The sequence below is a fragment of the Melanostigma gelatinosum genome (genome assembly GCF_949748355.1).
Source record: "Melanostigma gelatinosum genome assembly, chromosome: 8".
Lineage (NCBI taxonomy): Eukaryota > Metazoa > Chordata > Actinopteri > Perciformes > Zoarcidae > Melanostigma > Melanostigma gelatinosum.
The window spans coordinates 28,251,450-28,274,439 of NC_136641.1; the positions used below are offsets into that span (position 1 = coordinate 28,251,450).

The following is a 22,990-nucleotide window of genomic DNA, read 5'->3' on the forward strand; positions in this document are numbered from 1 at the left end:
TATATACACACACATACACACATACATACATACACACACATACATATATACACACATACATATATACATACATACCTACACACACACATACATATATACACACACACACATACACACACATACATATATACACACACATACACACACATACATATATACATACATACACATATACATACACACACACATATATACACACACATACATATATACATACATACACATATACATACACACACATACATACATACATACATACACACACATACATATACACATACACACATACACATATACATACACATACACACACATACATATATACATACATACATACACATATACACACATACACACACATATCGCTCTTAATTTGTTGTCATGGCAACCAAAATGGTGGAGCGAGAGGGACCGCCCCCTCCCCCCCCCCCTCTCTCTCTCTCCGCTCACACACCGGGCAGCCCTCAGAACCAAACCGAGCGGATCTAACCTCGTTACCCGTCCTGAAGCCACAGCTCGTCGGTCCGTGAGGCGGACCGGTCGGTTTGTGTGTGTGTGCGCGCGTGTTTCTTCCTCGTGCGTGGACCGGGAGAGCCGCTCTCTCTCCCCAACACTCTCTTTAATGACCGGATTCGTGTTCTGCTGCGCGATGTACATGGACAGAAGCAGCCTGAGAGGTGAGTACCGAGTACTGTGTACTGCGTGTACATGTATATATCTGCACCGTGTACCCATTTACCTGCTGATCGCCTTGCTGCACGAGCGCGTACACACACACGAGCGCGCGCCGAGCTGCAGCCGCGTCGCACTGCTGCGTCTTCTCGAGTTTTATCTTCATTTTTGAGAATACATCTGTTTATTCATAGTAACCTGTGACATACGCACGCTCCCAAAGGGTGTCGTGCACGTGCACACACACTGACCGACATCTCGCCGCAGTGAATGTCGGGTAGTGTGGCATGATGCAGATGTTCGATCCCCAATCACATCTGTTGAAACGCAACCGATGATGTGATCATTATTATATTTCATCACTAATATTCATGATCCGACCGATGTCAGCTGATCAGCATGTTTGATTTCACCAGACAGACAGAATCCAAGCTGCCCTGTGTGTGTGTGTGTGCGTGCGTGTTTTACTGTGTGTGCGCGTGCGCGTGTTACTGTGTGTGTGTGATTTTATTGATCAGCTCTTAATCCATTGATTTGAATCATGGATGCTGATTAAGATGGTGTGAGTGATGAGTGTCGTTTTGTTTCTGCAGACAGACGGACACCCCCCCTCTCTCACACACACACACACACAGTAACACACACACACACACACACACACAGTAACACAGGCACACAGTGTTTTAACCCTTAGGATGGTGTAAATGATAGGATGTGTCCGACATGCTGTCGTTCTGCTCCTCACATGTAGACCTATGATCTGGATCTGATATCAGATCTGGGTCATGAGAACTCGTGTTGAATCAAATGGTTCAGACCTCGTCTGGAGGTCTAGTCTGCCATGAGATCCCAGACCTCAAAGACTCTAAAGGTCTCCTAAAGACCCACTAGAACCACGGAAACAACCTTGAGGACTTTGTGACCACCAAAACCTCTGAGTCCCTGAAGGACCATCTTTAACCTCTTGAAGCGCGGTCGGTACCAGAACACAGAAACAGCTCAGTGGTTCCACCTCTCATCCAATCAGCGTCTAGCTCACAGATCTCTGCTGACCTTCGGTAGACAGCCACAAATGACAGATGCTTTTCTTTTTCATCAGATTGCTGTCAGGATGTAAATAGAATTTCATCAAATATTACCAACAAAAATGTTTCTGTACCAAACCGGAGCTTTATTTACCCTTTAGAGCCACCTGCCAGCTCTAGAATCTTCTAACGGATAACTAGAACCATTTACAAGACTCCTTGAACCTCCTGAGTACTAAAACCTCCTCCAGGCTACTATCACCTAGAACAGTGGTTATCAACTGGTATATATTTGTATGTCCTGTGATTTGACTTTCACAGCTCAATAGTCCTGCTCTGCTCTCTGTATCCTCGTCTCTCCCCGTGTGTCACAGTGTGTGAACATCTCACTCAAGTCAGGAAACTCGTCACAATACCCATATTTGATTGGATGAGCTGCATCACCTGATGTGATTCACAACGCATTGGTCGGTGTTTTTCCTGCACAGCTGAACAAGTGCCGTAAATGCTGGAATAATTCCGCTGCATAAAAAATGCCCTTCAAAATAAAATATATATATATATTTTTGTCAGTCAAAGGCCCGCGACCCACTGAAAACGGGTCCGCGACCCACTTTTGGGTCGCGACCCACCAGTTGAGAATCACTGACCTAGAACTAGAACAACCTTAAGGGCATGTAGAACCTCATCAGTAAACACTAGAAACTCATCTGAACACTAGAACCTCATCAGAGAACACTACAACCTCATCAGTGAACATTAGAACCTCATCAGTGAACACTACAACCTCATCAGTGAACACTACAACCTCATCAGAGAACACTACAACCGCATCAGTGAACATTAGAACCTCAACAGTGAACACTACAACCTCATCTGTGAACATTAGAACCTCATCAGAGAACACTACAACCTCATCAGTGAACACTACAACCGCATCAGTGAACATTAGAACCTCATCAGTGAACACTACAACCTCATCAGTGAACATTAGAACTTCATCAGAGAACACTACAACCGCATCAGTGAACATTAGAACCTCATCAGTGAACACTACAACCTCATCAGTGAACATTAGAACCTCATCAGAGAACACTACAACCTCATCAGTGAACACTACAACCTCATCAGTGAACATTAGAACCTCATCAGAGAACACTACAACCGCATCAGTGAACATTAGAACCTCAACAGTGAACACTACAACCTCATCTGTGAACATTAGAACCTCATCAGAGAACACTACAACCTCATCAGTGAACACTACAACCGCATCAGTGAACATTAGAACTTCATCAGAGAACACTACAACCGCATCAGTGAACATTAGAACCTCAACAGTGAACACTACAACCTCATCAGTGAACATTAGAACCTCATCAGAGACCACTACAACCTCATCAGTGAACACTACAACCGCATCAGTGAACATTAGAACCTCATCAGAGAACACTACAACCTCATCAGTGAACACTACAACCTCATCAGTGAACATTAGAACCTCATCAGTGAACATTAGAACCTCATCAGTGAACATTAGAACCTCATCAGTGAACACTACAACCTCATCAGTGAACATTAGAACCTCATCAGTGAACACTACAACCTCATCAGTGAACATTAGAACCTCATCAGTGAACACTAGAACCACATCAATGTAAACTAAAACCTCATAATTGTAAACTACAACCACATCAATGAACACTAGAACCGTATAAATTAACACTCGAACCTCATCAATATAAACTACAACCTCCTCAGTGACTACCAGACCCTCATCAATAAACACTAGAACCTCATCGATGAACACTATAATCACCTTAACGGCATGTAGAACCTCATCAATGAACACTAGAACTTATCAATGACCCCAAGAACATCATCAATGTGAACTAGAACCTGATAAATGAACAATTGAACCTCATCAATAAACACTAGAACCTTATTGATGAACACAAAAACCTCATCAATGGACACTAGAACCTCTTTGATGAACACTAGAACCTCATCAATGAACACTAGAATCACCTCAAGGGCATGTAGAACCTCATCAATGTATACTAAAACCTGATAAATGGACACTAGAACCTCATCAGTGAACACTAGAACCGCATCAATGGAAACTACAAGCTCATCAATATAAAGTACAACCTCCTCAGTGACTACCAGAACCTCATCGATGAACACTCGAATCACCTTAACGGCAAAAACATTTCGAGTAAACCCTCCTGTTGTCCAGTACAGAGACGGTACAGCTACTCTGAGTTTAATCTATTGACTTCTATAGTTTCTGTAATTTTTTGTCAATCTGTTGGTTTTATTGTTGTTTTGAGATCATTTTACAGAGGGTGCCGGGTTAGCAGGCGGAGGGTAGGGTGCCGGGTTAGCAGGCGGAGGGTAGGGTGCCGGGTTAGCAGGCGGAGGGTAGGGTGCCGGGTTAGCAGGTGGAGGGTAGGGTGCCGGGTTAGCAGGCGGAGGGTAGGGTGCCGGGTTAGCAGGCGGAGGGTAGGGTGCCGGGTTAGCAGGCGGAGGGTAGGGTGCCGGGTTAGCAGGCGGAGGGTAGGGTGCCGGGTTAGCAGGCGGAGGGTAGGGTGCCGGGTTAGCAGGCGGAGGGTAGGGTGCCGGGTTAGCAGGTGGAGGGTAGGGTGCCGGGTTAGCAGTGGAGGGTAGGGTGCCGGGTTGCAGGAAGAGGGGAGGGGGTCAAGGGCACAGGTGGAGGTCTTCATGCTGGAGAGTATGGAGGAGAGGTCCATTTCAGTGATTGAACTGAAGGATGAGAGTGAGTGGCTTGGAAGTAGGGGAGAGTCATGTTGATGGCTTGGGGGGGTAGTGGGGGCTGCCAGCTGGTTGTGTATTGCGATGATTTTGTCATTTAAGAAGGATAGAAATGAGTTGCATTTGCTGGTGGTGAAGGAGGTGGAGATGGTGTCCATGGATTGGATGATGGAGGAGTAGTGAGAGGAGCGAGCGGTGTTCAGGGCATCTTTATATTGTTGTTGGTGGAGTTTGAAGGCATCCAGGTGAACAGTAAGTCCAGTTTTGTTGGCAAGACGTTCCAGTTGACGGCCCTGTGCTTTGAGGAGGCGAAGTCGGTCAGTGTACCAGGGGGCGGAGTGGGTGAAGGAGATGAGTTTGGATTTTTGGGGGCGATGACGTCAAGACAGGAGGAGAGTGCATCATCATAGTACTTGACCAGGGCAGTGACGGTGGCAGCCAAGGTGGAGGAGAGCGAGGAGATGTTGATTGACTTGATGTTCCAGAATGTTATGGTGTGATTCTGCTTAACATGGGGGGTGGGGATGTCTATGTCCAAGCTGATAGCCAGGTGGTCAGAGATGGTGAGGTCGATGCTGGTTAGATTGCTGATGGTAATGCCGGAGATGCAGACCAGATCAAGTGTGTGTCCTTTGTTATGGGTGGGAAAGTCGACATGTTGGGTGATGTTGAAGTAGTTAAAGATGTCCAGGAGTTCTGTAGAAGTTTTGGAGTCAGATGAGTCAACGTGTATGTTAAAATCACCGAGCAGCAGAATGGATGGAGAGATGGCGCAAAGTTGTTTGGGAAATTCAGACCGGTCAGAAGGGAAAGCAGGGTTAGGTTTTGGGGGGCGGTAAATGACTGCAGTAACCAGGGGTTTGGGACCAGACAGGTGTTCAAATGAGGAGGGAGCCGGGATGGTTATTGCACTTGTAGTGATGTCTTTGCGAAAAATTGTGGCTATTCCACCACCACGCCCATGGAGGCGTGGCTTGTCCATGTATAAATATCCAGGGGGGGTGTTTTGGTTTGGTGAAAAGTAGTCCCGTTGGTTTTGCCATGTTTCAGTTAAACAGAGAAAGTCCAGATTATTGTCAGTTATGAATTCACTGAGTAAGAGGCCCTTGTTGTTTAGGGATCAGAGCAATTTTGAGATGTGGATGAATTTGGGCAGGCTGGGGAGGCAGGCAACTCGCTCGTGTAGATTGTTGTGCTGATGATGTGCAGGAGTTGCGGCGCTGCGCTCGGCTGACCAGAGTGACGTAGAGACGCCGTATACGTCTCTGGTGGAGACCTGTCAATCAGCGTGTAGCCCCGCCCTAAAGCATCCCCTGCTTTATGGTCTGTGTGACTCTAAATGGACCATAATGTACTAAATGAACATCATGCTGTATTGAAGAAGACTTGAAACTAGAGATTGAGACATAAACTCATGTTTACAATGTTTACTGAGGTAATAAATCAAGAGAGAAGTAGAGTCATTTTCTATAGACTTCTATACAACCAGAGGAGTCGCCCCCTGGTGGACACTAGAGTAATGCAGCTTTAAGACTTAATTGTCATTTCCTCGCTCCTTGCTCAAACCGGAAGTTGTTCTGCTCCGCCATATTGACGGCCGTCCCAAAGCTCTTATTCCTGCTCTGAGGAGGGCGGAGGGACCTCTGAGGACCCACGAGAACAGACTTCCAGGAAGTGTTTTAACGGCCGACACGCCCCCTCATTGTTCATCAGTCCTGTGATTGGACGCTGCAGCCGATCGGACTGATGAGATGTTGTTCAACATGTAAACAGTGAAGACAGATCACAGAATAAACTCTAGTTTATATTTGATTAGGTTTCTGATTCAACATCTGGTTTAAATAAATGTTCATTGTAGTCTGAACAACAAAAGGAACACAAACAACTTTCTACATTTATTAGAAAGATTTGTGTTTTCATGATCTGGTGTTTCCCTCAATAACTTTATTATGAATACAATTAAAGTCAGAGAGCGCTGGAGAGAATAAACAGAGTTGTTGTCTCAAACATACTTTTAAGGCCGCCGTCATTTACAATCTCCAGCAGCTGATCTTCCTGTCGACACATATTCTGCAGAGCGGGTTTGGCGGTTCAGAATTACTCCTGATATTGTCTGTTAGATGAAGCTTTCTGTTTCTTGGAAGGTGTAGCTCTTCTTCTGTCTCCTCCTTCAGACTCTGATCATCAATCAAATGGAAATAATATCAGTTATTTATTCTTTCTGTGGGGCCCGGTACCATATGACCCACGGACCGCCCGGTGGATGGGGGCGCTGCTCTATGTCATATGGTCACCATTCTGTCCCCCCTCCCCTCAGGTCCCTCCTCCTCCAGTCCTAGTTTGCTGACTCAGAGTGTGTCTCTGGAGCCGTCCTGCTCTCCGTGCGGCCACCAGGGGGCGCTAGACGCCGACGCTCCACAGGGGTCCAGCTCCTCGTCATCGGGCCCCGCCTCCCTGGAAGGAGGGGCTCCGCTAACAGAGCCCCGCGGCTCCGCTAACAGGCGACCGCTGCTCAACGACTCTGGGCCGCCGGAGCTGCCAGCTACCACAATAACACCACCAAGCAAGAGCAGATCGCCGCTGCCCGGACCCAAACCTCAGGGTAACAAACTCTATTTACATTTGAATATTTACATTTATTTAAAGACATGATCAAGGACACGTATTGATCCTCCACAGTCCCCCCGAAGCCCCCCCACCTCCAGCAGCAGGCGGGGGTATCGAGGCCACGCCTCCGGGTGCCTGACAAGCCCCTCCCCCCTCCCCCGCCCTGCAGACCCCTCCCAGCGGAGCCCCGGGGAGTACGGAATCCGCCCACTCGCGAAGATGGCACCGCCTCCCCCACCTGCGTCCTATCACTCATCGAGAAGTTTGAGCGGTGAGTTGTGATTGGTCAGAGGAGGAAGTGATGTCATTGTTAAAGGCTTAACTGAGACGTTATAGTGTGTGTGTGTGTGTGTGTGTGTGTGTGTGTGTGCAGCGAGCAGATCATCGTGGTTCCTGACATCACCGGGGGGGCTCTGTGTCCCCGCCTCCTCGACCCCACCTCCTCCTCCCGACCTTCATCGCCACCATCGTCGTCATCACCCACCCTGACCCCACCGGATGAGGAGCCGCCCTCTGAGCTCAAAGGTCATGATGACATCACACTGGGGGGTGACGATGATGAAGACGACGACGATGATGAGCTGGCGGCGGCGTGTCGTGACAACTTGCACCAGAAGCGTCTCTCCATGGAGTCGGGTTACAGCGCCTCAGAGAAACACCCGGAGGATGACGTGGTTGCCGTGGAGATGAGAGAGCAGCCGCCGCTCCTCGACCAATCAGAGCTCCCCTCGGAGCGTCTGTCCCTCCCCTCCTCGCAGACTGAGGGCAAGCTGGCCAATCGGGACAGTGGCATCGACAGCATCAGCTCTCCGTCACACAGTGAGGAGCTCTGCTTCGCCGGCGTGGACGATGGGGGCGTGGCTTATCCCTGCAGCCCCGCCCTCGTGCCCCGCCTCTCCAGCTCGTCCTCGTACGCGGGGGAGGCACAAGGGGGCGGGGCCAGGGGGAGGAGGGAGTACTCTGAGGAGGGAGACAGCGACCTGGAGGAGGAGGAGGCGGAGCTGACACTGGTGCTGCCCCACCCCAAGACTGACAGACAGGACTCTGTTGAGGTGAGACAGGAAGTGACACCTACAGGCTCCGTTCACACCTGGTGACACACTGAGGACACCTGTCAGCGTGCCCGCGTCTCTGTGTGTCTACAGGTCTACATGTCCGTGTGTCTGCATGTGTCCGTGTGTCTGCATGTCCGTGTGTCTGCATGTGTCCGTGTGTCTACATGTCCGTGTGTCTGCATGTCCGTGTGTCTGCATGTCCGTGTGTCTACATGTCCGTGTGTCTGCATGTCCGTGTGTCTACATGTCCGTGTGTCTGCATGTCCGTGTGTCTGCATGTCCGTGTGTCTGCATGTCCGTGTGTCTGCATGTGTCCGTGTGTCTACATGTCCGTGTGTCTGCATGTCCGTGTGTCTGCATGTCCGTGTGTCTGCATGTCCGTGTGTCTGCATGTCCGTGTGTCTGCATGTCCGTGTGTCTGCATGTCCGTGTGTCTGCATGTCCGTGTGTCTGCATGTCCGTGTGTCTGCATGTCCGTGTGTCTGCATGTGTCCGTGTGTCTGCATGTCCGTGTGTCTGCATGTCCGTGTGTCTGCATGTCCGTGTGTCTACGTGTGTCTGTGTGTCTACGTGTCCTCATTAAGGACCGCCTACTCCTCTATTGTTTTGATTTCTGCTTCTACTTTGGACAGCTGAGATACAGGAAGTCCAGTGTTGTGTCTCACATGTTCACCAGCTGTGAACGGGGCCTTAGGTCACATGACACAACAACCAAACATCACATGACGTGCTAGAGAAGGATGGTGGCCTGTAAGGGACACACGTGGTCTTTTATAAACAGACAGGCCAAATCCCAACGTCCCCCTCACGGACTCACGGACTTTGAGGCGCGCTCCCGAGAAGTCCGTGAGGGTTTAGTTCCGTCTGTCACATCATCGAGTGTTTGAGGCTCTGGCAGACATGTTGAGCCCTTTATGAACCCTTTCTGTAACTCAGCATGGTGCTGGCTTAGCCTCAGGGAATTACCCACAAATCATTGCAATGTGACGTTAAACACGGGGTAACCAGTGGACGCATGGAGACGTGAACAAAGAGGACGGCTCAGTGTGTTCAGCCTGTCATAATTCATCTACTCAGAAACATTAAGGGTTAAAGATGGAACAAAAAATAAACATGAAATCAGATATTTATTTTTTTATTCATCAAATATTTGATTTTGTCGTTGAAGCTGTTTTGACAAAATGAGTAAATAGATGATATGAAGTTCTCATCTAGTGAGGAAAGAGCCTGAAGACGTTCACATCAGGGAGTACAAAGTATAAAATAAATACACACAGTTACACATCATATGTTTTGTCATTTTCATGGTAACGTGATATGTTGCAGCAAAGTGCTGTCCCGTTCATATCTACACCATCTCAAGCCCTCACAGTCTCTCACACTCACCCACTCACCAGGTGACGGCAGTGAGTCCTTGAGGGTTCAGGGTTTGAGGGTTAGGGGGGACATTGGGATTTAGCCCCAGTGTAAAGTGAAACATGAAAAGAACACAAACAGGAAGTGGTCCTTTTATTTTGATTATCGTTAGTCGTAGTAGTCGTAGTAGTAGTAGTCGTAGTAGTAGTAGTCATAGTAGTAGTAGTCGTAGTAGTAGTAGTCATAGTAGTAGTAGTCATAGTAGTAGTAGTCGTAGTAGTAGTAGTCGTAGTAGTAGTAGTCGTAGTAGTAGTAGTCATAGTAGTAGTAGTCGTAGTAGTAGTAGTCATAGTAGTAGTAGTCGTAGTAGTAGTAGTCATAGTAGTAGTAGTCGTAGTAGTAGTAGTCGTAGTAGTAGTAGTCATAGTAGTCGTAGTAGTAGTAGTCATAGTAGTAGTAGTCGTAGTAGTAGTAGTAGTAGTCGTCGTAATAGTTCTCTCTCTCTGAGTGGAAGGAGTGCGGAGTTGACGGAGCGGGGTTTTGAGAGCGATACTAGCGATTTTTCGACATTTGTCTTCACTGGGTAATGTTGGGTATGATAGTGTAGTGTAGTGTTTAGGGTTCACGGGGTTTGTGTGCACATTTAGGGGGTTTTAGGGTCTTTGTTTGTGGGGGTTTGCAGTCGATCAGCGCGCGCTGGTCGACTGCTAAACGCCATCATGGACCTGCTCGAACTAACCAGGGAACACGGCGTGAAGATCCCGCCGCTGTTCGGGTGTTGGGTGGAGGAGATCAGCCTGGGAGTGGGTGAGGTTGTCGGCCACGTGAAGTCCGCAGCGCGGATGAACAGCGCTGTGGTCGTCTTTCTGGACAGCATAGAAACTGCGGAAGTGGTGTTGATGAACGGGGTCTCCGTGGGTGAACACTTCCTGCCCACGTGTCCTCTCGCCTCACCGGAGGTGAAAGTCACTGTGTCCAACGTGCCGCCATTCATAAAGAGCGATGCCATCATCAAAGAGCTGTCCAAACATGGGACGGTGGTGTCTCCGGTTAGGAGAGTGTCCCCTGGATTTAAGTCTCCGTTGTTGAAGCACGTGGTGTCTCACAGGAGACATGTCCTCTTGATCCCCAACAACAAGGAGACAAGTGGGGTCCAGAAGGTGAGGGAGAGTACTAGAGGACAGGTGGAGTCAGGTAGGGAGGTGGACATGGAGGAAGACGAGGAGCAGCTCAAAGCTCCTCAGCTGAAGAGGAAAAAGGAAGGAAACAGTGGAAACTCACAGGCCAAAAAAGTGTCAACGACAGGAAGTATAGGAGCAGCAGAGTGTGAGTCCAGTCTGGAGGACTCTTGAGTCCAGTCTGGAGGACTCTGAGTCCAGTCTGGAGGACTCTGAGTCCAGTCTAGAGGACTCTGAGTCCAGTCTGGAGGAGGACTCTGCTGCTGACAGTGAGCTCTCTGAATGCAGGGCTGGCAGCTGTAGGAGCTCTAAAGGCGACAGTGTGGAGGAGATACAGGATTATCTGATGAAGAGTAAAGATGTAAGAGGAGCTAAAGTGGAGGACTACATCTCTGACAAAGAGAAGCTCTTAAACTCTGTCAGATCACACATGAGGAGTAAAGACAGACGAGGTCTCAGAGCAGGAAGGCTTCAGACTGAAAAAAATAGTTCAGATATTAAAGAAAGAGCTGAACAATGATGGAGCTAAGGGAGAATACGGTCTCAGTCTAAGTGCAAGTCAAAGACAAGTTTCTGTTTGTTTTATTTTTATTTATTTAACCGTTTTAAATGTAAAGACACCGGAGCCCACGTGCTCACACTGGCTGCTTCAGGAACCGCTGGTGAACGGAGCAGGATGGACATCCAGGACTGCAGGACTCCAGGTCTGAGCAGCAGGCTGTGCTCCTCTGGGACCACCACCCTGAGGACACAGGTGGAGGCAGATGTTCGGACTGAGAGACCTGCCGTGGCTTCTCTACTCGGGATGAAGTCTATCCTGCAGAGCAGGAGGATCCTGAGCAGGCTGGAGAGACTGACGGAGGACGACAGAGGAGAGGAAGCTCCTGACTCCACAGATCTATTTCCAGATCAAGGATTTACTCAACAACTCATTTCTCTGCATCGCTTTGAGACAGGATGTGCCTGATGTTTGAAATATTACGTAGGTGAAAAAAGGCAGTCCTAGAAATAAGTTTTATCTGAGAGTTGAAAGACAAATCCTGATCAAAGGTAACTCCAAGATTCTTGACGGTGCTGCTGGATGCCAGCGCAATGCCATCTAGAGAAACTATATCATCAGATAACTGATGTCGGAGGTGTTCTGGGCCGAGCAGAATAACTTCAGTTTTGTCTGAGTTTAGACAGGAAGTTGCAGGTCATCCAGGTTTTTATGTCCTTAAGACACGCTTGCAGTTTAGCGAGCTGGTTGGTTTCGTCTGGTTTGATCGATATATATAATTGAGTATCATCTGCATAACAATGAAAGGTTATAGAGTGTTTTCTGATAATATTGCCTAAAGGAAGCAGATATAAGGTGAACAAGTGGTCCAAGCACAGAACCTTGTGGAACTCCATAACTGACGTTGGTCTCTCTGTCTCTCTCTCTCTCTCTCTCTGTCTCTCTCTGTCTGTCTCTCTCTGTCTCTCTCTGTCTGTCTCTGTCTCTCTCTCTCTGTCTCTCTCTCTGTCTCTCTCTCTGTCTCTCTGTCTGTCTCTCTCTGTCTCTCTCTGTCTGTCTCTGTCTCTCTCTGTCTCTCTCTCTGTCTCTCTGTCTCTCTCTGTCTCTCTCTCTGTCTCTCTGTCTGTCTCTCTCTGTCTCTGTCTCTCTCTCTGTCTCTGTCTCTCTCTCTCTCTCTCTCTCTCTCTGTCTCTCTCTCTGTATCTCTCTGTCTGTCTCTCTCTGTCTCTCTCTGTCTCTCTGTCTGTCTCTCTCTGTCTCTGTCTCTCTCTCTCTCTGTCTCTCTCTGTCTCTCTCTGTCTGTCTCTCTGTATCTCTCTGTCTGTCTCTCTCTGTCTCTCTCTCTCTCTCTCTCTCTCTCTCTCTCTCTCTCTCTCTCTCTCTCTCTCTCTGTCTCTGTCCAGCTGTCTGTCCAGCAGAGGGTCTTCAACATTGCTAACGAGCTCCTGCACACAGAGATCGCCTACGTCTCTAAGCTCCACCTCCTCGACCAGGTGAGTCACCTGCTGCTCACCTGTCAGCTGAGTTCACTGGTTGTGATCAGGTTATATATGTGTAAATATATATACATATATATGTATATACACACATATATATACTGTATATATGTGTGTATATACATATATACACACTATACAAGCTTACAGATCACCTGATCAACGAAAAGGTGGCGTCTGTCCCACACACCTGGCTGGTTACCATGGCAGCCTGTCTCTCCTCCTGCAGGTGTTCTGTGCTCGACTCCTGGAGGAGGCTCGGTCTCGCTCCTCCTTCCCCTCTGACGTCGTCCAGGGAATCTTCTCGAACATCTGCTCCATCTACTGCTTCCATCAGCAGTTCCTACTGCCGGCCCTCCAGAAACGCATGGAGGATTGGTGAGAGCCTCCTCCTCCTCTCCTCCTCCTCTTCCTGCTCCTCCTACTGGTTCTGCTCTCGTTGGTTCTCCTCCCCTCCTCCTCCTCGTCCTCCTTGCCTGGACTTGACTCCTCTTCTCCTCCTCAGGGACTCTAACCCCCGGATCGGGGACATCCTCCAGAAGCTGGCTCCGTTCCTGAAGATGTACGGAGAATACGTGAAGAACTTTGACCGAGCGATGGAGCTCCTGAACATCTGGACGGAGAGAAGCTCTCAGTTCAAGAGCATCATCCAGGAGACCCAGGTGTGTGTGTATCTGGTGTGTGTATCTGGTGTGTATCTGGTGTGTGTATCTGGTGTGTATCTGGTGTGTGTATCTGGTGTGTGTATCTGGTGTGTATCTGATGTGTATCTGGTGTGTATCTGGTGTGTATCTGGTGTGTGTATCTGGTGTGTGTATCTGGTGTGTATCTGGTGTGTATCTGGTGTGTGTATCTGGTGTGTATCTGGTGTGTATCTGATGTGTATCTGATGTGTATCTGGTGTGTATCTGATGTGTATCTGGTGTGTGTATCTGATGTGTATCTGGTGTGTGTATCTGATGTGTATCTGGTGTGTGTATCTGGTGTGTATCTGATGTGTATCTGATGTGTATCTGGTGTGTGTATCTGGTGTGTATCTGGTGTGTATCTGGTGTGTATCTGATGTGTATCTGATGTGTATCTGGTGTGTATCTGGTGTGTGTATCTGGTGTGTATCTGGTGTGTATCTGGTGTGTGTATCTGGTGTGTATCTGATGTGTATCTGATGTGTATCTGGTGTGTATCTGATGTGTATCTGGTGTGTGTATCTGATGTGTATCTGGTGTGTGTATCTGATGTGTATCTGGTGTGTGTATCTGATGTGTATCTGGTGTGTGTATCTGGTGTGTATCTGATGTGTATCTGATGTGTATCTGGTGTGTGTATCTGGTGTGTATCTGATGTGTATCTGGTGTGTATCTGGTGTGTATCTGGTGTGTGTATCTGGTGTGTATCTGATGTGTATCTGGTGTGTATCTGGTGTGTGTATCTGGTGTGTATCTGATGTGTATCTGGTGTGTATCTGGTGTGTATCTGGTGTGTGTATCTGGTGTGTATCTGATGTGTATCTGATGTGTATTTGATGTGTATCTGGTGTGTGTATCTGGTGTGTATCTGATGTGTGTATCTGATGTGTATCTGATGTGTGTCTGATGTGTATCTGATGTGTATCTGATGTGTATCTGATGTGTATCTGGTGTGTGTATCTGATGTGTATCTGATGTGTATCTGGTGTGTATCTGGTGTGTATCTGGTGTGTGTATCTGATGTGTATCTGGTGTGTGTATCTGGTGTGTGTATCTGATGTGTATCTGATGTGTATCTGATGTGTATCTGGTGTGTATCTGGTGTGTATCTGGTGTGTGTATCTGGTGTGTGTATCTGGTGTGTATCTGGTGTGTATCTGATGTGTATCTGATGTGTATCTGGTGTGTATCTGGTGTGTGTATCTGGTGTGTATCTGGTGTGTATCTGATGTGTATCTGGTGTGTATCTGATGTGTATCTGGTGTGTATCTGGTGTGTGTATCTGATGTGTATCTGATGTGTATCTGATGTGTATCTGGTGTGTGTATCTGGTGTGTATCTGGTGTGTATCTGGTGTGTGTATCTGGTGTGTGTATCTGATGTGTATCTGATGTGTATCTGGTGTGTATCTGGTGTGTATCTGGTGTGTGTATCTGGTGTGTGTATCTGATGTGTATCTGATGTGTATCTGGTGTGTGTATCTGGTGTGTGTATCTGATGTGTATCTGATGTGTATCTGATGTGTATCTGGTGTGTATCTGGTGTGTATCTGGTGTGTGTATCTGGTGTGTGTATCTGGTGTGTATCTGGTGTGTATCTGGTGTGTGTATCTGGTGTGTATCTGGTGTGTATCTGATGTGTATCTGGTGTGTATCTGATGTGTATCTGGTGTGTATCTGATGTGTATCTGATGTGTATCTGATGTGTATTTGATGTGTATCTGGTGTGTATCTGGTGTGTATCTGATGTGTATCTGGTGTGTATCTGGTGTGTATCTGATGTGTATCTGGTGTGTATCTGATGTGTATCTGATGTGTATCTGGTGTGTATCTGGTGTGTATCTGATGTGTATCTGATGTGTATCTGGTGTGTGTATCTGGTGTGTATCTGGTGTGTATCTGATGTGTATTTGATGTGTATCTGGTGTGTGTATCTGATGTGTGTATCTGATGTGTATCTGATGTGTATCTGGTGTGTATCTGATGTGTATCTGGTGTGTGTATCTGGTGTGTATCTGATGTGTATCTGGTGTGTGTATCTGGTGTGTATCTGGTGTGTATCTGATGTGTATCTGGTGTGTGTATCTGGTGTGTATCTGATGTGTATCTGATGTGTATCTGGTGTGTATCTGATGTGTATCTGGTGTGTGTATCTGGTGTGTATCTGGTGTGTATCTGGTGTGTATCTGGTGTGTATCTGATGTGTATCTGGTGTGTGTATCTGATGTGTATCTGGTGTGTATCTGATGTGTATCTGGTGTGTGTATCTGATGTGTATCTGGTGTGTATCTGGTGTGTATCTGGTGTGTGTATCTGGTGTGTGTATCTGATGTGTATCTGGTGTGTGTATCTGGTGTGTATCTGGTGTGTGTATCTGGTGTGTGTATCTGGTGTGTATCTGGTGTGTGTATCTGGTGTGTATCTGGTGTGTATCTGATGTGTATCTGGTGTGTATCTGACGTGTATCTGGCGTGTATCTGACGTGTATCTGGTGTGTATCTGATGTGTATCTGGTGTGTGTATCTGGTGTGTATCTGGTGTGTATCTGATGTGTATCTGATGTGTATCTGATGTGTATTTGATGTGTATCTGGTGTGTGTATCTGGTGTGTATCTGGTGTGTATCTGATGTGTATCTGATGTGTATCTGGTGTGTATCTGGTGTGTATCTGGTGTGTATCTGGTGTGTATCTGGTGTGTATCTGATGTGTATCTGATGTGTATCTGATGTGTATCTGGTGTGTGTATCTGGTGTGTATCTGGTGTGTATCTGATGTGTATTTGATGTGTATCTGGTGTGTGTATCTGATGTGTGTATCTGATGTGTATCTGATGTGTATCTGGTGTGTGTATCTGGTGTGTATCTGATGTGTATCTGGTGTGTATCTGGTGTGTATCTGGTGTGTATCTGGTGTGTATCTGATGTGTATCTGGTGTGTGTATCTGGTGTGTATCTGATGTGTGTATCTGATGTGTATCTGATGTGTATCTGGTGTGTGTATCTGATGTGTATCTGATGTGTATCTGGTGTGTGTATCTGATGTGTATCTGGTGTGTATCTGATGTGTGTATCTGATGTGTATCTGATGTGTATCTGATGTGTATCTGGTGTGTATCTGGTGTGTGTATCTGATGTGTATCTGGTGTGTGTATCTGGTGTGTATCTGGTGTGTGTATCTGGTGTGTATCTGATGTGTATCTGGTGTGTATCTGGTGTGTGTATCTGGTGTGTGTATCAGATGTGTATCAGATGTGTATCTGGTGTGTGTATCTGGTGTGTATCTGGTGTGTGTATCTGATGTGTATCTGGTGTGTATCTGATGTGTATCTGGTGTGTGTATCTGATGTGTATCTGATGTGTATCTGGTGTGTATCTGGTGTGTGTATCTGGTGTGTATCTGGTGTGTATCTGATGTGTATCTGGTGTGTATCTGATGTGTATCTGGTGTGTGTATCTGGTGTGTATCTGATGTGTATCTGGTGTGTGTATCTGGTGTGTGTATCTGATGTGTATCTGATGTGTATCTGGTGTGTATCTGGTGTGTATCTGGTGTGTGTATCTGGTGTGTGTATCTGGTGTGTATCTGGTGTGTGTATCTGGTGTGTATCTGGTGTGTATCTGATGTGTATCTGGTGTGTATCTGATGTGTATCTGGTGTGTATCTGATGTGTATCTGATGTGTATCTGATGTGTATTTGATGTGTATCTGGTGTGTGTATCTGGTGTGTATCTGGTGTGTGTATCTGATGTGTATCTGATGTGTATCTGGTGTGTGTATCTGGTGTGTATCTGGTGTGTAGCTGATGTGTATCTGATGAGTATCTGATGTGTATCTGATGTGTATCTGGTGTGTATCTGGTGTGTATCTGGTGTGTGTATCTGATGTGTATCTGATGTGTATCTGGTGTGTGTATCTGGTGTGTGTATCTGATGTGTATCTGATGTGTATCTGATGTGTATCTGGTGTGTATCTGGTGTGTATCTGGTGTGTGTATCTGGTGTGTGTATCTGGTGTGTATCTGGTGTGTATCTGATGTGTATCTGATGTGTATCTGGTGTGTATCTGGTGTGTGTATCTGGTGTGTATCTGGTGTGTATCTGATGTGTATCTGGTGTGTATCTGATGTGTATCTGGTGTGTGTATCTGGTGTGTATCTGATGTGTATCTGGTGTGTGTATCTGGTGTGTGTATCTGATGTGTATCTGATGTGTATCTGATGTGTATCTGGTGTGTGTATCTGGTGTGTATCTGGTGTGTATCTGGTGTGTGTATCTGGTGTGTGTATCTGATGTGTATCTGATGTGTATCTGGTGTGTATCTGGTGTGTATCTGGTGTGTGTATCTGGTGTGTGTATCTGATGTGTATCTGATGTGTATCTGGTGTGTGTATCTGGTGTGTGTATCTGATGTGTATCTGATGTGTATCTGATGTGTATCTGGTGTGTATCTGGTGTGTATCTGGTGTGTGTATCTGGTGTGTGTATCTGGTGTGTATCTGGTGTGTGTATCTGGTGTGTATCTGGTGTGTATCTGATGTGTATCTGGTGTGTATCTGGTGTGTATCTGATGTGTATCTGGTGTGTATCTGATGTGTATCTGATGTGTATCTGATGTGTATTTGATGTGTATCTGGTGTGTGTATCTGGTGTGTATCTGGTGTGTGTATCTGATGTGTATCTGATGTGTATCTGATGTGTATCTGGTGTGTATCTGATGTGTATCTGGTGTGTATCTGATGTGTATCTGGTGTGTATCTGGTGTGTATCTGATGTGTATCTGGTGTGTATCTGGTGTGTATCTGGTGTGTATCTGATGTGTATCTGATGTGTATCTGGTGTGTGTATCTGGTGTGTATCTGGTGTGTATCTGATGTGTATTTGATGTGTATCTGGTGTGTGTATCTGATGTGTGTATCTGATGTGTATCTGATGTGTATCTGGTGTGTATCTGATGTGTATCTGGTGTGTGTATCTGGTGTGTATCTGATGTGTATCTGGTGTGTGTATCTGGTGTGTATCTGGTGTGTATCTGATGTGTATCTGGTGTGTGTATCTGGTGTGTATCTGATGTGTATCTGATGTGTATCTGGTGTGTATCTGATGTGTATCTGGTGTGTGTATCTGGTGTGTATCTGGTGTGTATCTGGTGTGTATCTGGTGTGTATCTGATGTGTATCTGGTGTGTGTATCTGATGTGTATCTGGTGTGTATCTGATGTGTATCTGGTGTGTGTATCTGGTGTGTATCTGATGTGTATCTGGTGTGTATCTGGTGTGTATCTGGTGTGTGTATCTGGTGTGTGTATCTGATGTGTATCTGGTGTGTGTATCTGGTGTGTATCTGGTGTGTGTATCTGGTGTGTGTATCTGATGTGTATCTGGTGTGTATCTGGTGTGTGTATCTGGTGTGTATCTGGTGTGTATCTGATGTGTATCTGGTGTGTATCTGACGTGTATCTGGCGTGTATCTGACGTGTATCTGGTGTGTATCTGATGTGTATCTGGTGTGTGTATCTGGTGTGTATCTGGTGTGTATCTGATGTGTATCTGATGTGTATCTGATGTGTATTTGATGTGTATCTGGTGTGTGTATCTGGTGTGTATCTGGTGTGTATCTGATGTGTATCTGATGTGTATCTGGTGTGTATCTGGTGTGTATCTGATGTGTATCTGGTGTGTATCTGGTGTGTATCTGATGTGTATCTGATGTGTATCTGGTGTGTATCTGGTGTGTATCTGGTGTGTATCTGGTGTGTATCTGATGTGTATCTGATGTGTATCTGATGTGTATCTGGTGTGTGTATCTGGTGTGTATCTGGTGTGTATCTGATGTGTATTTGATGTGTATCTGGTGTGTGTATCTGATGTGTGTATCTGATGTGTATCTGATGTGTATCTGGTGTGTGTATCTGGTGTGTATCTGATGTGTATCTGGTGTGTATCTGGTGTGTATCTGGTGTGTATCTGGTGTGTATCTGATGTGTATCTGGTGTGTGTATCTGGTGTGTATCTGATGTGTGTATCTGATGTGTATCTGATGTGTATCTGGTGTGTATCTGATGTGTATCTGGTGTGTGTATCTGATGTGTATCTGATGTGTATCTGGTGTGTGTATCTGATGTGTATCTGGTGTGTATCTGATGTGTGTATCTGATGTGTATCTGGTGTGTATCTGATGTGTATCTGATGTGTATCTGGTGTGTATCTGGTGTGTGTATCTGATGTGTATCTGGTGTGTGTATCTGGTGTGTATCTGGTGTGTGTATCTGAGGTGTATCTGGTGTGTGTATCTGGTGTGTATCTGGTGTGTATCTGGTGTGTGTATCTGATGTGTATCTGATGTGTATCTGGTGTGTATCTGGTGTGTGTATCTGATGTGTATCTGGTGTGTATCTGGTGTGTGTATCAGATGTGTATCAGATGTGTATCTGGTGTGTGTATCTGGTGTGTATCTGGTGTGTGTATCTGATGTGTATCTGGTGTGTATCTGATGTGTATCTGGTGTGTGTATCTGGTGTGTATCTGATGTGTATCTGATGTGTATCTGGTGTGTATCTGGTGTGTGTATCTGGTGTGTATCTGGTGTGTATCTGATGTGTATCTGGTGTGTATCTGGTGTGTGTATCTGGTGTGTATCTGATGTGTATCTGGTGTGTGTATCTGGTGTGTGTATCTGATGTGTATCTGATGTGTATCTGGTGTGTATCTGGTGTGTATCTGGTGTGTGTATCTGGTGTGTATCTGGTGTGTGTATCTGGTGTGTATCTGGTGTGTATCTGATGTGTATCTGGTGTGTATCTGATGTGTATCTGGTGTGTATCTGATGTGTATCTGATGTGTATCTGATGTGTATCTGGTGTGTATCTGATGTGTATCTGGTGTGTATCTGATGTGTATCTGATGTGTATCTGATGTGTATCTTGTGTGTATCTGATGTGTATCTGGTGTGTATCTGATGTGTATCTGATGTGTATCTGATGTGTATCTGGTGTGTGTATCTGATGTGTATCTGATGTGTATCTGATGTGTATCTTGTGTGTATCTGATGTGTATCTGGTGTGTATCTGATGTGTATCTGATGTGTATTTGATGTGTATCTGGTGTGTGTATCTGATGTGTATCTGATGTGTATCTGGTGTGTATCTGATGTGTATCTGATGAGTATCTGATGTGTATTTGATGTGTATCTGGTGTGTGTATCTGGTGTGTATCTGGTGTGTATCTGATGTGTATCTGGTGTGTATCTGGTGTGTATCTGGTGTGTATCTGGTGTGTATCTGATGTGTATCTGGTGTGTGTATCTGGTGTGTATCTGATGTGTGTATCTGATGTGTATCTGATGTGTATCTGGTGTGTATCTGATGTGTATCTGGTGTGTGTATCTGATGTGTATCTGATGTGTATCTGGTGTGTGTATCTGATGTGTATCTGGTGTGTATCTGATGTGTGTATCTGATGTGTATCTGGTGTGTATCTGGTGTGTATCTGATGTGTATCTGATGTGTATCTGGTGTGTATCTGGTGTGTGTATCTGATGTGTATCTGGTGTGTGTATCTGGTGTGTATCTGGTGTGTGTATCTGAGGTGTATCTGGTGTGTGTATCTGGTGTGTATCTGGTGTGTATCTGGTGTGTGTATCTGATGTGTATCTGATGTGTATCTGGTGTGTATCTGGTGTGTGTATCTGGTGTGTGTATCAGATGTGTATCAGATGTGTATCTGGTGTGTGTATCTGGTGTGTATCTGGTGTGTGTATCTGGTGTGTATCTGGTGTGTGTATCTGATGTGTATCTGGTGTGTGTATCTGGTGTGTATCTGATGTGTATCTGATGTGTATCTGGTGTGTATCTGGTGTGTGTATCTGGTGTGTATCTGGTGTGTATCTGATGTGTATCTGGTGTGTGTATCTGGTGTGTATCTGATGTGTATCTGGTGTGTGTATCTGGTGTGTGTATCTGATGTGTATCTGATGTGTATCTGGTGTGTATCTGGTGTGTATCTGGTGTGTGTATCTGGTGTGTGTATCTGGTGTGTATCTGGTGTGTGTATCTGGTGTGTATCTGGTGTGTATCTGATGTGTATCTGGTGTGTATCTGATGTGTATCTGGTGTGTATCTGATGTGTATCTGATGTGTATCTGATGTGTATTTGATGTGTATCTGGTGTGTATCTGGTGTGTGTATCTGATGTGTATCTGATGTGTATCTGGTGTGTGTATCTGGTGTGTATCTGGTGTGTAGCTGATGTGTATCTGATGAGTATCTGATGTGTATTTGATGTGTATCTGGTGTGTGTATCTGGTGTGTATCTGGTGTGTATCTGATGTGTATCTGATGTGTATCTGGTGTGTATCTGGTGTGTATCTGATGTGTATCTGGTGTGTATCTGGTGTGTATCTGATGTGTATCTGGTGTGTATCTGATGTGTATCTGATGTGTATCTTGTGTGTATCTGATGTGTATCTGGTGTGTATCTGATGTGTATCTGATGTGTATCTGATGTGTATTTGATGTGTATCTGGTGTGTGTATCTGGTGTGTATCTGATGTGTATCTGATGTGTATCTGATGTGTATTTGATGTGTATCTGGTGTGTGTATCTGATGTGTATCTGATGTGTATCTGGTGTGTATCTGATGTGTATCTGATGAGTATCTGATGTGTATTTGATGTGTATCTGGTGTGTGTATCTGGTGTGTATCTGGTGTGTATCTGATGTGTATCTGATGTGTATCTGGTGTGTATCTGGTGTGTATCTGATGTGTATCTGGTGTGTATCTGATGTGTATCTGGTGTGTATCTGATGTGTATCTGGTGTGTGTATCTGGTGTGTATCTGATGTGTATCTGGTGTGTGTATCTGGTGTGTATCTGGTGTGTATCTGATGTGTATCTGGTGTGTGTATCTGGTGTGTATCTGATGTGTATCTGATGTGTATCTGGTGTGTATCTGATGTGTATCTGGTGTGTGTATCTGGTGTGTATCTGGTGTGTATCTGGTGTGTATCTGGTGTGTATCTGATGTGTATCTGGTGTGTGTATCTGATGTGTATCTGGTGTGTATCTGATGTGTATCTGGTGTGTGTATCTGGTGTGTGTATCTGATGTGTATCTGATGTGTATCTGGTGTGTATCTGGTGTGTGTATCTGGTGTGTGTATCTGATGTGTATCTGGTGTGTATCTGGTGTGTGTATCTGGTGTGTATCTGGTGTGTATCTGGTGTGTGTATCTGATGTGTATTTGATGTGTATCTGGTGTGTGTATCTGATGTGTATCTGATGTGTATCTGGTGTGTGTATCTGGTGTGTATCTGGTGTGTGTATCTGGTGTGTATCTGGTGTGTATCTGATGTGTATCTGGTGTGTGTATCTGGTGTGTATCTGATGTGTATCTGGTGTGTATCTGGTGTGTGTATCTGGTGTGTATCTGGTGTGTATCTGGTGTGTGTATCTGGTGTGTGTATCTGATGTGTATCTGGTGTGTATCTGGTGTGTGTATCTGGTGTGTATCTGATGTGTATCTGATGTGTATCTGGTGTGTGTATCTGATGTGTATCTGACGTGTATCTGGCGTGTATCTGACGTGTATCTGGTGTGTATCTGATGTGTATCTGGTGTGTATCTGGTGTGTATCTGATGTGTATCT

General features: G+C 45.8%; 1 protein-coding gene across 1 annotated transcript in view; it reads left to right on the top strand.

Moving 5' to 3' along the window:
• Positions 1 to 622: 622 nt before the first annotated feature.
• Positions 623 to 22,990, top strand: part of fgd1 (FYVE, RhoGEF and PH domain containing 1) — a gene marked incomplete at both ends in the record, with an annotated part of 33,884 nt that continues 11,516 nt past the window's right edge. The window contains 7 exons of the mRNA XM_079273946.1: positions 623 to 677; positions 6,790 to 7,074; positions 7,152 to 7,350; positions 7,453 to 8,131; positions 12,571 to 12,660; positions 12,893 to 13,041; positions 13,169 to 13,325. Coding sequence (XP_079130072.1) covers positions 623 to 677; positions 6,790 to 7,074; positions 7,152 to 7,350; positions 7,453 to 8,131; positions 12,571 to 12,660; positions 12,893 to 13,041; positions 13,169 to 13,325 — 1,614 coding nt within the window. The remainder of the gene's footprint in view (positions 678 to 6,789; positions 7,075 to 7,151; positions 7,351 to 7,452; positions 8,132 to 12,570; positions 12,661 to 12,892; positions 13,042 to 13,168; positions 13,326 to 22,990) is intronic.